The sequence below is a fragment of the Anomaloglossus baeobatrachus genome, chromosome 3 (genome assembly GCF_048569485.1).
Source record: "Anomaloglossus baeobatrachus isolate aAnoBae1 chromosome 3, aAnoBae1.hap1, whole genome shotgun sequence".
In the NCBI taxonomy this organism is placed as follows: domain Eukaryota; kingdom Metazoa; phylum Chordata; class Amphibia; order Anura; family Aromobatidae; genus Anomaloglossus; species Anomaloglossus baeobatrachus.
Window position 1 is genome coordinate 2,479,121 of NC_134355.1, and position 16,767 is coordinate 2,495,887.

At 45.1% G+C, this 16,767-nt stretch overlaps 1 protein-coding gene across 3 annotated transcripts in view; it reads left to right on the top strand.

Moving 5' to 3' along the window:
• The window catches only part of TTBK1 (tau tubulin kinase 1), a 250,497-nt gene that overhangs the window by 106,615 nt on the left and 127,115 nt on the right, over positions 1-16,767 (top strand). For all 3 annotated transcript variants that reach the window (XM_075338944.1, XM_075338943.1, XM_075338945.1), the window contains 2 exons: positions 9,510-9,668; positions 15,529-15,676. In XM_075338944.1, the coding sequence (XP_075195059.1) occupies positions 9,510-9,668; positions 15,529-15,676 (307 nt within the window). The remainder of the gene's footprint in view (positions 1-9,509; positions 9,669-15,528; positions 15,677-16,767) is intronic.

Sequence of the window (16,767 nt, forward strand, 5' to 3'; positions counted from 1 at the left end):
AGTTGATACATGGCTGAAGAGACCCGTACTTTTTCTTTACAATGAAGAATCTGTCTCCGGCCGGTAAAGAGGACTTTTAGATTAATAATCTTACCTGATTCTCTTTAATGTACTCGTACATGGCTTGGGTCTCAGCCTCAGACAGAGGGTAGCTACGACCGCAAGGAAAAGAGGAACGGGGAATGACGTCGATAGGACAGTTATAGGGCCTAATCGTTGGCAGGATTTCAGCCTCATTTTTGTCAAAAATTTCCACATAGGACCAATAGGTGGACGGTAGCTCCGGAAGATTAGAGGGTCTCACTGGTGGACGAGCAGGTTGCACGGAAACAAGACAATTTTCATGGAAGGAGTGATCCCCACCTGAGTACCTCCTCCAGATCTCCAATTTAAAACCAGTTCATGCTTTCGAAGCCACGGCAGATCCAGTAACAGTGGATGCGACACTCCCATTAGCACGTGAAAGGCGATTTGCTCCATATGCAAAATTCCCACACGAAAGACAACTTTCTTGCTGACGAACGGGATGGCCTCAGCAGGTCCTTTCTGTCCACCGTCAGCACAGTAATTAAAGCTTGAAGCTGACTAACAGGAATCCTATAGCAATCCACTATGGCTTGCTGTATGAACGTCCAGTAGGGCCATCTTGAGAACCGGGAGTCACCACTAGTTATGGACACAGTCATAAACAGAGGTGAAGAGAACTTGCTCCTGCCTAGAGTAGCCTGTCCTACTGACCATAGGCTGGTCAGTTTCCCAGCTTCTTAAGACAGAAGCGGATCAGGTGCATAGAACTCTCACTGTAGCAGCACCTCTGACTGGTGTGACGGATCTCATGGGCTCGGTGGAGGCAGCGGCAGTTACAGGTAGCAGCATAATGGGCCTCTGGATTAAAGGAGCCAAGCACAACAACCTCTTTTCCCGTTTTGTCTCTCTAGATTGTTCTTGGAACCAAGCCAGCAATATTAGGTCTTCCAGAGAAGATGGCACATCTCGACCCACCAGCTCATCCTTTATTCTTCCAGACAATCCTTCCCAGAATATAGCCACTTGTATTTCATTATCCAGCCCAGTTCGTAGGACAGCATACGGAATCGGACAGCATATTGGCCTATGGTGAAAATCCCTTCGCAGAGTCTGAGCAGTGAGGATGCGACCAAAGAAACTTGAACCAGCTCGTCGAACACCTTGGAGAATGTTTCCAAGAACGCCAGCAGGTTATGATTGGATCATATCTCTCCCTTGATTCCCTGAAGCCACTGGAGGTGGCAATAGGCACACACGCTGATAGGCAGCCAACAGACGAGGGCCCCTGGGGATCAATGGTACCTCGGCAACTGGCGCCACATATCTCTGGTTGCAGAAGCTGCAGCAGACGGTGTCGAGGATTCGGCCTGGATGGATGGAAGCAGCAGGGGCAGCGGCTATCGTAGGAGGCGGCCGGCATGGATAGTTGAACAGCGTTAGCGCACTTGTCATGCAATGAAACACAGATGGTAATCATATAAACAAAGAGAAACCATGGAGTTTTGAGGTATAAATATTAAAATACAATTTTATTATAACAATTAGTTAAAAAAACTTCACATAAATAACAATGGCACATGACACGACTAGTTAAATATGTGAAAATTAGATATACAGTGGCACACCAATGTAATGGTAACCCCTGGATAGACAAATTAGTAATATCACATCGGGGAAAAGAAATAGCGTGGCAGGATATACCTAAGGCGCCAGTTACAGCAGCTTGCCGGTGGAGAGGAGGCTCCGCGTGGAGGACCTGACGTACGTTTCGCGATGGATTATGGTCTCTTATTCATGCAATGAAACACAGATAGTAATCAGCAGCAGCAGCAAAGGGACCTTAGAACTAGCATCGTATAGAACTTGATGCCCAGGCCTCCTGCAAGATTAAGGTGCATTAAATACCTGATGTCTCTCAGCTGAGCTAAGAGGCACTACCGGGTCAGGGAATACTGGCCCAAGAAAAAGGGTATGTCTGCTCGCGCACCATACAGGCATTCCCAGGAGGCCTATGCAGCATGTAAGGTGATAGTGCCTATGTCTCCTCTGGTGAAAATGGGGTAGGACAGCGTGGGGATGCCGGTGTGGGCGTTACTGTGGATTATGGAGGAGAGTATTGTCTGTAGAAGGGTCATCTATATTCGATGTGGTTTAGGGAAGAGGGCAGAATCGGGAGTGTCTGTACAAGGGTCATCAGTATAGGATATTTGTTAAGGGAGAAGGGTAATATCCATAGAAGAGTCATCTGTATGTGATATAGGGTAGGGCTGAGTGTACTGTGTGCAGAAGGTTATCAGTGCTCGATAAGGGTTAGGAAGGAGTGTACTATCGGTAGACCGGTCATCAGTATGCGATATGGGTTTGCGGCGAAGGTAGTGTCTATGAAGGCTCATTAGTGCTAGATATGGGTTAGGGAGGAGGCTATTGTCTGCAGAAGGGACATCAGTGTTGGATATTTGACTTCAGCATATTTGGTTTACCTTTGGCTCAGTGGCTTCGGACAAATCTGTAGGTTTTCTTAAAAGAATATTGTCTGCTAAAGGATCATCACTGTTGGATATGGGTTAGGAAGGAGAGTAGTGTCTCTGTAATGGTCAACAGTGTTCTATACAGTGGGTACAGAAAGTATTCAGACCCCTTTACATTTTTCACTCTTTGTGTCATTGCAGCCATTTGGTAAATTATCATTAATGTACACTCTGCCCCCATACCCCATCTTGGCAGAAAAAAAACCAAATGTAGACATTTTTGAAAATTTATAAAACAAAAAAACTGAAATATCACTTGGTCATAAGTATTGCTCCCGTTTGCTCAGACACTCCTCATATGTAAGTCACATGCTGTCCATTTCCTTGTGATCCTCCTTGAGATGGTTCTACTTCTTTGCGGTCCAGCTGTGTGTAATTAAACTGATAGGACGTGATTTGGAAAGGCGCACACCTGTCTATATAAGACCTCACAGCTCATACTGCATGTCACACCAAAGGAGGATCATGAGGTCAAAGGAACTGCCCAAGGAGCTCAGAGACATAATTGTGGCAAGGCACAGATCTGGCCAAGGTTACAAAAGAATTTCTGCAGTGCTCAAGGTTCCTATGAGCAGAGTGGCCTCCATAATCCTTTAATGGAAGAAGTTTGGGACCACCAGAACTCTTCCTAGACCCGGCCGTCCAGCCAAACTGAGAAATCGTGGGAGAAGAGCCTTGGGAAGAGATGTAAAGAAGAACCCTAAGATCACTGTGGCTGAGCTCCAGAGATGCAATAGAGAGATGGGATAAAGTTCAACAAAGTCAACGGAAGCCTCTCCTCCGTGCAAGATGTATGAAAGCCACATAGAGTTTGCAAAAAAACACATGAAGGACTCCCAGACTATGAGAAATAAGATTCACTGGTCTAATGAGACAAAAATAGAACTTTCTGGTGATAATTCTAAGCGGTATGTGTGGAGAAAACCAGGCACTGCTCAACACCTGCCCAATACAATCCCCACAGTGAAACATGGTGGTGGCAGCATCATACTATGGGGCAGGGACAAGGACGAGTGGTTGCAATTGAAGGAAAGATTAATGCAGCCAAGCACCGCGATGTCCTGGAAGAAAACCTCTTCCAAAGCGCTTTGGCCCTCAGACTTGGTCGAAGGTTCACCTTCCAACAAGACAATGACCCTAAGCACACAGCTAAAATAACAAAGGAGTGACTTCAAAACAATTCTGTGACCATTCTTGACCGACTTAGCCAGGCCCTGACCTAAACCCAATTGAGCATCTCTAGAGAGACCTGAAAATGGCATCCACCAACGTTCACCAACCAACCTGACAGAACTGTAAAGGATCTGCAAGGAAGAATGCCAGAGGATCCCCAAATCCAGGATCCCAAGAAGACTCATGGCTGTACCAGCTCAAAAGGGAGGACGCTTATACTCAATACTGAGCAAAGGGGCTGAATACTTGTGACCATGTGAGATTTTAGTTTTTCTTGTTTAAAAAATTTCTACATTTCTGTTTTTTTTCTGTCAAGATGGGGGATGGGGTTCAGAGAGCACATTAATGAGAAAAAATACCAAATGGTTGCAATGAAACAAAGAGTGAAAAATGTAAACGGGTCTGAATACTTTCCGTACCCACTGTATGTGTAATTGTGGATGTAGTATCTGTAGAATAGTCATCTGTATTTGATATGGGTTTGGGAGGAGGGTAGAAGAGTCTTTAGTGTAGGACATAGGTTATGGAAGAGGATAGTGTCTGTAGAAGGGGTTATCTTTGTAGGATGATGATTTAAGGAGGAGATTAATGTCCATAGTATTGTCATCTGTATGTGATATGGGTTGGGGAGCAGAGCAGTTTCAGTAGAAGCGTCGTCGGCATGCAATATGGTTTCCGAAGGAAAGTAGTGTCTATAACAGGATCATCAGTTCTGGATAGAGGTTAGGGAAGAGGGTATTGACTTCAGAAAGGTCATCAGTGTGGGATATGAGCCAAGGAGAAGAAGAGGATGTGGGTTAGGAAGGAGGGTAGTGGCTGTAGAAAGGTCATTAATGTGTGATATGGGTTAGGGAAGAGGGTACTATCTATAGAAGGGTCAGCAGTATTGATATTGCTTAGAATGGAGGGTAATATTTATTTTTAGAAGGGTCTTTAGTGTAACATATGGGTTATGGAGAAGGGTAATGTCTGTAGAAGAGTCTGTAGTGTAGGAAATGGATTAGGTAAGTGGATATCTTCTGTAGAAAGGTCATCAGTGTTGGATATCGGGTAGGGAGAAGGGTAGTGTCTGTAGATGGATCATCAGTGGAAGACCGGAGTTAAGGGGTAGGTTAATGTCTGTAAAACGGTCATCAGTTTTGGATATGGGGCAAGGAGGAGGATAGCATCTCTGTAATGATCATTGCTATTATACATTGGTTAGGGAAGAGGGTAATATCTGTAGAAGGATCATCAGTGTAGTGTATGGGTTATGGAGGAGGGTATTGTAGAAGGGTTATCTATCTGCGATTTGTGTTAGGAAGAGGTTAGTCTCTGTAGTTTCTGTAGAAGGGTCATCGGTGTTAAATATGGGTTATGGAGGACGGTAATATCCATTGAAGGGTCATCAGTATACAGTATAGGTTAGTGAGGAGGATAGTGCCTATAGAAGGTCATCATTGTATGATACAGTGGCATGTAAAGGTTTGGACACTACTGGTCAAAATGACTGTAATTGTGAAAAGCTAAACAGGTTGAAGATGAAATGATCTCTAAAAGGCATCAACTTAAAGATGACACCTTTCCTTTTGTATTTTATCCCCCTTCCCAAAAAAATATTTTCATCTTTAACATCTTCAAATTAACAAAAAGGGAAAATGGGCTGTTAAAAAAGTTCTTTGGGCACACTGCATGTTTAGTACCTAGTAGCCCCCCTTTCGCAAGTATCACAACTTGTAAACTCTTTTTTTTTTTTTGTAGCAGCCAAGACTCTTTCAATTCTTGTTTGAGGGAATTTCCTTCCTTCTTCCTTTGAAGTGTCTTCAAGTTCTGTGAGATTCCTGGCTCATCTTCTAGTTCTATGAGATTCCTGGCATGTCTTGCATGCATTGCTCTTCCATGGAGACGTCTTCCAGTTCTGTGAGATTCCTGGCTCGTCTTCTAGTTCTATGAGATTCCTGGCATGTCTTGCATGCACTGCTCTTCCATGGAGACGTCTTCCATTTCTGTGAGATTCCTGGCATGTCTTGCATGCACGACCCTTCCATGGAGACATCTTCCAGTTCTGTGAGATTCCTCGCTCGTCTTCTAGTTCTATGAGATTCCTGGCATGTCTTGCATGCACTGCTCTTCCATGGAGACGTCTTCCAGTTCTGTGAGATTCATGGCTCGTTTTCTAGTTCTATGAGATTCCTGGCATGTCTTGCATGCATTGCTCTTCCATGGAGACGTCTTCCAGTTCTGTGAGATTCCTGGCTCGTCTTCTAGTTCTATGAGATTCCGGTTTATTCTTGCATGAACTGCTCTTCCATGGAGACGCCTTCCAGTTCTGTGAGATTCCTGGCTCGTCTTCTAGTTCTATGAGATCCCTGGCTCGTCTTGCATGCTCTGCTCTTTTCTAGCCACAGATTTTCAATGTTCAGATCAGGGGACTGTGAGCGCCATTGTAAAACCTTCAGCTTTTGCCTTCTGAGGTTGTCTTGTGGATTTTGACGTGTGTTTTGGATCATTATCCATTTGTAGAACCTGTCCTCCTTTCTCCTCCTTTCATGTTTTCTCCTCTTTTTTTGCTTTTTTAGATATGGTATTAGGTTTACATAAAGAATTCATTGAAATTTCATAGACCCCATTCTTCCCTCTACCTGTGAAAATTTTTCCATGCCATTGGCTGCAACACAACCCCAACACATAATTGATCCACCCCCATGCTTAATGGTTGGCAAGATATTCTTTTCCTGGAATTCTGTGCCCTTTTTTCTCCACACATACCTTTGCTCGTTGTGGCCAAAGAGTTCTATGTTATCCTCATCAATCCACAGGACTTGTTTCCAGAATCCATCAGGCTTGTTTAGAGGTCTTTTTGCAGACTTCTGATTTTGATTTTTTATGGTGAGGACGCAGGAGAGGTTTTTTTATGCTTTCTCTTTCATGAAGGCCACATTTGTGCAGGTGTCATTGAACAGTAGACAATGTATTACAAATCCAGAGTTTGCTGAATCTTCCTGAAGGTCTTTTGCAGTCACACAGGGGTTCTGATTTGCCTCTAGCAATCCTATGAGCAGCTCTTATAGAAATGCTGCTTGATCTTCAGAACTTATCTTCACCTGCACTGTGCCTGGTAATGGCCATTGCTTAATTACATTTTGAACCGAGGAAAAGGCAACTTGAAAACATATTTTGTTTTGCCTTAAATACAAAGGAAATCTTTAAATTTCTGCCTTTTTAGAGATCATTTCATCTTCAACTTTCTTAACAGTTCACAATAACAGTAAGTATGATCAGGGGTGCCAAAACTATTAAATGCCAGTGTATGGGTTAGGGAGGAAGTTAGTTTCTGTAGTAGAGTCATCAGTGCTGGATTTGAGACAAGGGTAATGTCTTCATCTGTTGCATATGGGCTAAGGAAGAAGGGTCTTTAGTATTGGAAATGGGATAGGAAAGAGGGTGTGTCTGTAGAAGAGTCATCAGTGTACAATATCTGTTTAGGGAGGAGGGTAATATCCATAGAAGGGTCTTCTGTATGTCACATGGGTTAGGGAGGAGTGTAGTGTCTTTGGAAGGTTATCAGTGTTGGATATGGGTTAGAGAGGAGGTTAGTGCCATCAGTATGCGATATGGGCTGGGCAGGAAGAGGCTGTCTGTGAAGGATCATAGTGCTAGATATAAGTTAGACAGGAGATATTGTCTGTAGAAGAGTCATCAGTGCATGATTTGGGTTAGGGAGGAGGGTAGTGTTTTCCAAAGGAATATCAGTATTGGATATAGGTTAGGGAGGAAGGTAATATCCGTAGAAGGGTCATCAGTGTTGGCTATGTGTTAGCGAGGAGGTTAGTATCCATAGAAAGGTTATCAGTGTTGGATATAGGTTAGGGAGGAGGGTAGTGTCCGTAGAAGGGTCATCAGTGCTGGATATGTGTTAGGGAGGAGTGTAGTATCCGAAGAAGGGTCATCAGTGTTGGATATGTATTATGAAGGAGGGTAGTATCCGTAGAAGGGTAATCAGGGTTGGAAATGGGTTAGGGAGGAGGGTAGTATCTGTAGAAGGGTCATCAGTGTTGGATATGGGTTAGGGAGGAGGGTAGAATCGGTAGAAATGTCATCAGTGCTGGATATGGGGTAGGGAGGAGGGTAGTATCCGTAGAAAGGTCATCAGTGTTGGATATGGGCTAGGGAGGAGGATAGTGTCTGTAGAAGGGTCATCAGTGTTGGATATGGGTTAGGGAGGAGGGAAGTATCCGTAGAAATGTCATCAGTGCTGGATATGGGTTAGGGAGGAGGGCAGTATCCGTAGAAATGTCATCAGTGCTGGATATGGGTTATGGAGAATAGTGTCTGTAGAAGGGTCATCAGTGTTGGATATGGGCTAGGGAGGAGGGTAGTGTCTGTAGAAGGGTCATCAGTGTTGGATATGGGTTATGGAGGAGAATAGTGTCTGTAGAAGGGTCATCAGTGTTGGATATGGGTTATGGAGGAGAATAGTGTCTGTAGAAGGGTCATCAGTGTTGGATATGGGCTAGGGAGGAGGATAGTGTCTGTAGAAGGGTCATCATTGTTGGATATGGGTTAGGGAGGAGGGAAGTATCCGTAGAAATGTCATCAGTGCTGGATATGGGTTATGGAGGAGAATAGTGTCTGTAGAAGGGTCATCAGTGTTGGATATGGGCTAAGGAGGAGGGTAGTGTCTGTAAAAGGGTCATCAGTGTTGGATATAGGCTAGGGAGGAGGGTAGTGTCTGTAAAAGGGTCATCAGTGTTGGATATGGGTTAGGGAGGAGGGTAGTATCCGTATAAGGGTCATCAGTGTAGGATATGGGCTAGGGAGGAGGGTAGTGTCTGTAAAAGGGTCATCAGTGTTGGATATGGGTTAGGGAGGAGGGTAGTGTCTGGTAGTGTCCACCCATTTATGACATTTTTTGATGTGTTTTGGCGCTCATAATGTCATCCCTAACCATGCAGCATGCAGGAGGTGGCGTCCTGATGTCACATATGAGATATGACTCTCCCAGGGGGTGACTGTACATTTTCACACCACAGACTGAGCACTGGGTAGTGCACAGGGTAGGTACCTATGGTGTACGGGGCCACTCTGGAGCAAGGTGACGGTGTCTGGCTGGTGGATGATGCTGCACCTCCGTCTTGGTAGTGTTGGTGTGCTTGTTACATCTGTACTTATGGCGTTGCTTCATACCCTGGCCTCCGGTGTCTAGTTTGCTCCGTGTTCTGTTTTATTTGCAGCCTCTGTCACCCCGCTTTATGCATCTGAGCACAGTATATATGGAGCAGATATCTCGCGCTTCTCTGATGCCTTCACATCTGTATACTGGGGGGGCACGAGCTGGATTTATATACTGACACATTAGGACCTGTATTCATTGCTGTGTTTGGAGCCTTTGGGTGCATTATGTGGGAGAGCCATCTGTACTTGTGCCGTGTATTCAGCCCTTGCATATCCGCTGATAACACACAAGGCTCTCCTGGATCTGGCCTTTTCTCTATGGCTGAGCTCATCCGGACACTTCTCGCTGCCGCAGCTGTCAGCAGTAATCTGACATCTGTCTGTGAGTCCGGCACGAGAGGCTGAACCCCAGGGGACCCGGACAGGCCCAGAATAGCTGTGACCAGCGGTGCGCTTAGGTACACACGTTCTGCAGCAATTCAGTCTTTACTCATGATTTCCCTCCTGTAATTGGCGGTGTGCTGCAGTGTGCGCCCGTACAGCGATATACTCTAGATTATTATGACTGGCAGATCAGACTCCGCCATGTGGATCAGCACTTCTTCATCCTGCTCTCTCTTCCCACAGGTCAATGTCTCTATTAGGTCTGGGGCTGGGCGAATCCTGTCTGGGTGGCCCATGCAGTGCTTAGCAGCGGTGATCAGGGACGACGGAAACATGAGTGGTGGAGCCGAACCAGCAGACATCCTGCCAGTCAGTTATGTGGTGAAAGACCGCTGGAAAGTGGTAAGAAGTCTTCAATGTGCCGATAACCTGCCCTGACCTGCCACAGGAGGGTGCAGACGGTGAATGAGACGCCTGCTCTGTATCCGTAGGATGTCTGCTATATGTGTTATAAGATGGGAAATATCTTGTAGTTAGCAGTGTACACTCTAGGATGACAATGTCTAATATTTTGTGTGTTGGTCTGGACACTGTGGTGGAATAATGTCTGGTGTGTTGTGTAAACACCGTTCTGGAATAATGTCTGGTGTGTTGGTGTAGACACCGTTCTGGAATAATGTCTGGTGTGTTGTGTAAACACCGTTCTGGAATAATGTCTGGTGTGTTGTGTAAACACCGTTCTGGAATAATGTCTGGTGTGTTGTGTAGACACCGTTCTGGAATAATGTCTGGTGTGTTGTGTAGACACCGTGGTGGAATAATGTCTGGTGTGTTGTGTAGACACTGTGGTGGAATAATGTCTGGTGTGCTGCTGTAGACACCGTGGTGGACTAATGTCTGGTGTGTTGTGTAGACACCGTTCTGGAATAATGTCTGGTGTGTTGTGTAGACACCGTTCTGGAATAATGTCTGGTGTGTTGGTGTAGACACCGTGGTGGAATAATGTCTGGTGTGTTGTGTAGACACCGTGGTGGAATAATGTCTGGTGTGTTGTGTAGACACCGTGGTGGAATAATGTCTGGTGTGTTGTGGAGACACCGTGGTGGAATAATGTCTGGTGTGTTGTGTAGACACCGTGGTGGAATAATGTCTGGTGTGTTGTGTAGACACCGTGGTGAAATATTGTCTGGTGTGTTGTGTAAACACCGTTCTGGAATAATGTCTGGTGTGTTGGTGTAGACACCGTTCTGGAATAATGTCTGGTGTGTTGGTGTAGACACCGTTCTGGAATAATGTCTGGTGTGTTGTGTAAACACCGTTCTGGAATAATGTCTGGTGTGTTGTGTAGACACCGTGGTGGAATAATGTCTGGTGTGTTGTGTAAACACCGTTCTGGAATAATGTCTGGTGTGTTGTGTAGACACCGTTCTGGAATAATGTCTGGTGTGTTGTGTAGACACCGTGGTGGAATAATGTTTGGTGTGCTGCTGTAGACACCGTGGTGGACTAATGTCTGGTGTGTTGTGTAGACACCGTTCTGGAATAATGTCTGGTGTGTTGTGTAGACACCGTTCTGGAATAATGTCTGGTGTGTTGGTGTAGACACCGTGGTGGAATAATGTCTGGTGTGTTGTGTAGACACCGTGGTGGAATAATGTCTGGTGTGTTGTGTAGACACCGTGGTGGAATAATGTCTGGTGTGTTGTGTAGACACCGTGGTGGAATAATGTCTGGTGTGTTGTGGAGACACCGTGGTGGAATAATGTCTGGTGTGTTGTGGAGACACCGTGGTGGAATAATGTCTGGTGTGTTGTGTAGACACCGTGGTGGAATAATGTCTGGTGTGTTGTGTAGACACCGTAGTGGAATAATGTCTGGTGTGTTGTGTAGACACCGTGGTGGAATAATGTCTGGTGTGTTGTGTATCAGAGTTATAGGGTATTGGTGTGCACTCAGCTAGAGTATGGTTTCATTAGAGGTGCTAGTGTGGGGTCAATAGTCCCAGAACGTATTATATAATAGACACTGCACTCTCTTGTTGATAAAATGAAGACAAAAAGTTTTTTTCTTTGCAAAAAAGTGATTATTTATTTGATGGCGACAAAAGATGGTGGACATTTCGGCCCAACGGCCTTTATCATGTATAGTCGCTCCACAGGAGGGCTGTTTCAGAAGAGAAGAAAATAATGGAGCAGGATGGAAGGAGTACCACCAAGAATAGTTTATGATACAAGATTTTCCAGAGGATGAAGTCTAGAAGCAGGTTAGATTTCCTTTTGCTGGAAGGAATTCGTGTACATGTATTCCAATGTAAGAGATTTCCAGCTTTTATCTTTATATATTCATGTGGATCACATAGACGTTTGGGTGGTTGTAAGAGAACATGTATATAAACACCATCTGATAAAGGCTCCTGCAGACTTCTCTCATGTGGAGGAGGAGGTTTTAGACATTGGTGGGGTGGATATTTTCCTTCTGCACGCCACCTTCCCAGGATCTGGCCGTCAGTGTGTTGTGTAGACACCGTGGTGGAATAATGTCTGGTGTGTTGTGTAGACACCGTGGTGGAATAATGTCTGGTGTGTTGTGTAGACACCGTTCTGAAATAATGTCTGGTGTGTTGTGTACACACCGTTCTGGAATAATGTCTGGTGTGTTGTGTAGACACCGTTCTGGAATAATGTCTGGTGTGTTGTGTAGACACCGTTCTGGAATAATGTCTGGTGTGTTGTGTAGACACCGTGGTGGAATAATGTCTGGTGTGTTGTGTAGACACCGTTTTGGAATAATGTCTGGTGTGTTAGTCTAGACACCGTGGTGACAATAATGTCTGGTGTGTTGTGTAGACACCGTGGTGGAATAATGTCTGGTGTATTGTGTAGACACCGTGGTGGAATAATGTCTGGTGTGTTGTGTAGACACCGTGGTGGAATAATGTCTGGTGTGTTGTGTATACAACGTGGTGGAATAATGTCTGGTGTGTTGGTGTAGACACCGTGGTGGAATAATGTCTGGTGTGCTGCTGTAGACACCGTGGTGGAATAATGTCTGGTGTGTTGTGTAGACACCGTGCTGGAATAATGTCTGGTGTGCTGCTGTAGACACCGTGGTGGAATAATGTCTGGTGTGTTGTGTAGACACCGTGCTGGAATAATGTCTGGTGTTTTGGTGTAGACACCGTGGTGGAATAATGTCTGGTGTGTTGGTGTAGACACCGTGGTGGAATAATGTCTGGTGTGTTGGTGTAGACACCGTGCTGGAATAATGTCTGGTGTGTTGTGTAGACACCGTGCTGGAATAATGTCTGGTGTTTTGGTGTAGACACCGTGGTGGAATAATGTTTGGTGTGTTGTGTAGACACCGTGGTGGAATAATGTCTGGTGTTTTGGTGTAGACACCGTGGTGGAATAATGTCTGGTGTGTTGTGTAGACACCGTGGTGGAATAATGTCTGGTGTTTTGGTGTAGACACCGTGGTGGAATAATGTCTGGTGTGTTGGTGTAGACACCGTGGTGGAATAATGTCTGGTGTGTTGTGTAGACACCGTGGTGGAATAATGTCTGGTGTGTTGTGTAGACACCGTGCTGGAATAATGTCTGGTGTTTTGGTGTAGACACCGTGGTGGAATAATGTCTGGTGTGTTGGTGTAGACACCGTGGTGGAATAATGTCTGGTGTGTTGTGTAGACACCGTGGTGGAATAATGTCTGGTGTGTTGTGTAGACACCGTGGTGGAATATTGTCTGGTGTGTTGTGTAGACACCGTGCTGGAATAATGTTTGGTGTTTTGGTGTAGACACCGTGGTGAAATATTGTCTGGTGTGTTGTGTAGACACCGTGCTGGAATAATGTCTGGTGTTTTGGTGTAGACACCGTGGTGGAATAATGTCTGGTGTGTTGTGTAGACACCGTGCTGGAATAATGTCTGGTGTTTTGGTGTAGACACCGTGCTGGAATAATGTCTGGTGTGTTGTGTATACACCGTGGTGGAATAATGTCTGGTGTGTTGTGTAGACACCGTGGTGGAATAATGTCTGGTGTGTTGTGTATACACCGTGGTGGAATAATGTCTGGTGTGTTGTGTAGACACCGTGGTGGAATAATATCTGGTGTGTGGTGTAGACACCATGGTGGAATAATGTCTGGTGTTTTGGTGTAGACACCACGGTGGAATAATGTCTGGTGTGTTGTGTATACACCGTGGTGGAATAATGTCTGGTGTGTTGTGTAGACACCGTGCTGGAATAATGTCTGGTGTTTTGGTGTAGACACCGTGGTGGAATAATATCTGGTGTGTGGTGTAGACACCGTGGTGGAATAATGTCTGGTGTGTTGTGTAGACACCGTGGTGGAATAATATCTGGTGTGTTGTGTAGACACCGTGGTGGAATAATGTCTGGTGTGTTGTGTAGACACCGTGGTGGAATAATGTCTGGTGTTTTGGAGTAGACACCGTGGTGGAATAATGTCTGGTGTGCTGCTGTAGACAGTGTGGTGGAATAATGTCTGGTGTGTTGTGTATACACCGTGGTGGAATAATGTCTGGTGTGTTGTGTAGACACCGTGGTGGAATAATATCTGGTGTGTGGTGTAGACACCATGGTGGAATAATGTCTGGTGTGTTGGTGTAGACACCGTGGTGGAATAATGTCTGGTGTGCTGCTGTAGACACCGTGGTGGAATAATGTCTGGTGTGTTGTGTAGACACCGTGGTGGAATAATATCTGGTGTGTGGTGTAGACACCATGGTGGAATAATGTCTGGTGTGCTGCTGTAGACACCGTGGTGGAATAATGTCTGGTGTGCTGCTGTAGACACCGTGGTGGAATAATGTCTGGTGTGCTGCTGTAGACACCGTGGTGGAATAATGTCTGGTGTGTTGTGTAGACACCGTGCTGGAATAATGTCTGGTGTTTTGGTGTAGACACCGTGGTGGAATAATGTCTGGTGTGCTGCTGTAGACACCGTGGTGGAATAATGTCTGGTGTGCTGCTGTAGACACCGTGGTGGAATAATGTCTGGTGTGCTGCTGTAGACACCGTGGTGGAATAATGTCTGGTGTGTTGTGTATACACCGTGGTGGAATAATGTCTGGTGTGCTGCTGTAGACACCGTGGTGGAATAATCTCTGGTGTGTTGTGTAGACACCGTGGTGGAATAATATCTGGTGTGTGGTGTAGACACCATGGTGGAATAATCTCTGGTGTGCTGCTGTAGACACCGTGGTGGAATAATGTCTGGTGTGCTGCTGTAGACACCGTGGTGGAATAATGTCTGGTGTGTTGTGTAGACACCGTGGTGGAATAATGTCTGATGTGTTGTGTAGACACCGTGCTGGAATAATGTCTGGTGTTTTGGTGTAGACACCGTGGTGGAATAATGTCTGGTGTGCTGCTGTAGACACCGTGGTGGAATAATGTCTGGTGTGCTGCTGTAGACACCGTGGTGGAATAATGTCTGGTGTGCTGCTGTAGACACCGTGGTGGAATAATGTCTGGTGTGTTGTGTATACACCGTGGTGGAATAATGTCTGGTGTGTGGTGTAGACACCATGTTGGAATAATGTCTGGTGTGTGGTGTAGACACCATGTTGGAATAATGTCTGGTGTGTTGTGTAGACACCGTGGTGGAATAATGTCTGGTGTGTTGTGTAGACACCGTGGTGGAATAATGTCTAGTGTGTTGTGTAGACACCGTGGTGGAATAATGTCTGGTGTGTTGTGTAGACACCGTGGTGGAATAATGTCTGCTGTGTTGTGTAGACACCGTAGTGGAATACTATCTGGTGTGTTGTGTAGACACCGTGCTGGAATAATGTCTGGTGTGTTGTGTAGACACCGTGGTGGAATAATGTCTGGTGTTTTGGTGTAGACACCGTGGTGGAATAGTCTCTGGTGTGTTGTGGAGACACCGTGGTGGAATAATGTCTGGTGTTTTGGTGTAGACACCGTGGTGGAATAGTCTCTGGTGTGTTGTGTAGACACCGTGCTGGAATAATGTCTGATTTATTGGTCTGAGCCTGAAAAAGAGACCTGCGTAGTCTCGAAAGCTTGCTATTATTACCATCTTTTCAGTTAGCCATTAAAAGGTATCAAGCACTGAGGACTTCAGTTCTTTTAACCAATGGTTTATTGGTATAATGTCTGATGATAGTGTGGTAAGTTCTTGTAAATGTCCTGGTGACAACATCTGATGTCTTGGTGTATAATCTGAAACAGTCATCCCTGATGTCTCTGATTGCTGATTGTCTTGTTTTATTTTAGCTGAAGAAGATTGGCGGGGGAGGGTTTGGAGAGATCTATGAGGCCATGGATTTGCTGACTCGGGAGAATGTTGCTTTGAAGGTGGAATCAGCACAGCAACCTAAGCAAGTTCTGAAGATGGAGGTGGCTGTCTTAAAGAAGCTTCAAGGTGATTACTAGAATCCAGAAATATATTTCTAATAGTCCTGAGGAAGATTTATCTCCTCAGAATTCCTCCATGTAACTTGTTTGGGTTTTCTAGTTGTTTAGCCTTAGATCTTCTGCCTGTAGTCCACCCTTTCGGGTTCGTCCATGTCCTAGCTGGCATGTTATGCTTCCTGCAGAGGCATCTGAGCCTTGTGCTCCGTATGGCTATGTCTCCACGCTGCATTCTCGCTTGACAACTAAACTGCAGCGTTTTGACAAATGTTACACTGCGTTTGACAAAAAAGTGGTAAAAGTGCATGCGTTTTCCATGCGTTTTTTGCCGCGTTTTAAACAGTGCATTCTGAGATTGAGAAATCAATGGGTTGAAAATACAACCAAAACGCAGTGAAGATGTGACAAGCTGCTTTTTTTTTTAATGCTGCCTAAAAAAAAAAAGCAACGTTTTTTCATTGACTCATTACCTAAGTCCACATGGAGAACTGTGTGTACATGATCTCTTATTGCGATTGTATTTATATCCTCGATATGTGGAAGTATTCATGCACAAACTTAAAATATGCCACTATGTTACAGAGTTACTTAGACTTGATTTTGTATGATATTTTCTCCTTTTCAATAAACATTTTAAAAAAAAAAAAAAGGCAACGTACAGATGGAAATTCTGATTTCTCATAGACTTTGCTGGGGAAGCTGAACGCATGCATTTAGTCATTGACACGGTGCAGTCTAAAATGCAACCAAAACGCAGGAAAATTGCACAGGTGCACAGACCCTATAGGTCCATGGGTGTAGAAGGAGCTGGGTCCTGATGACTACTGCCAGACTCAGCCTTTTTCCTAGTCCTCCTGTCTGCTCATCAGGGCAGGATTTGAGGACACCGATAGAAACCATACCTGAGGCCAAAACTGATGCACTAAAACTGAGAGAAGAAGAATCAAGGCCCCGCATGTGTGATATCAGGGATAAAACTGAGAGAATAAGAATCAAGACCCCACATGTGTGATATCAGGAGGTAAAACTGAGAGAATAAGAATCAAGACCCCGCATGTGTGATATCAGGGGATAAAACTGAGAGAATAAGAATCAAGACCC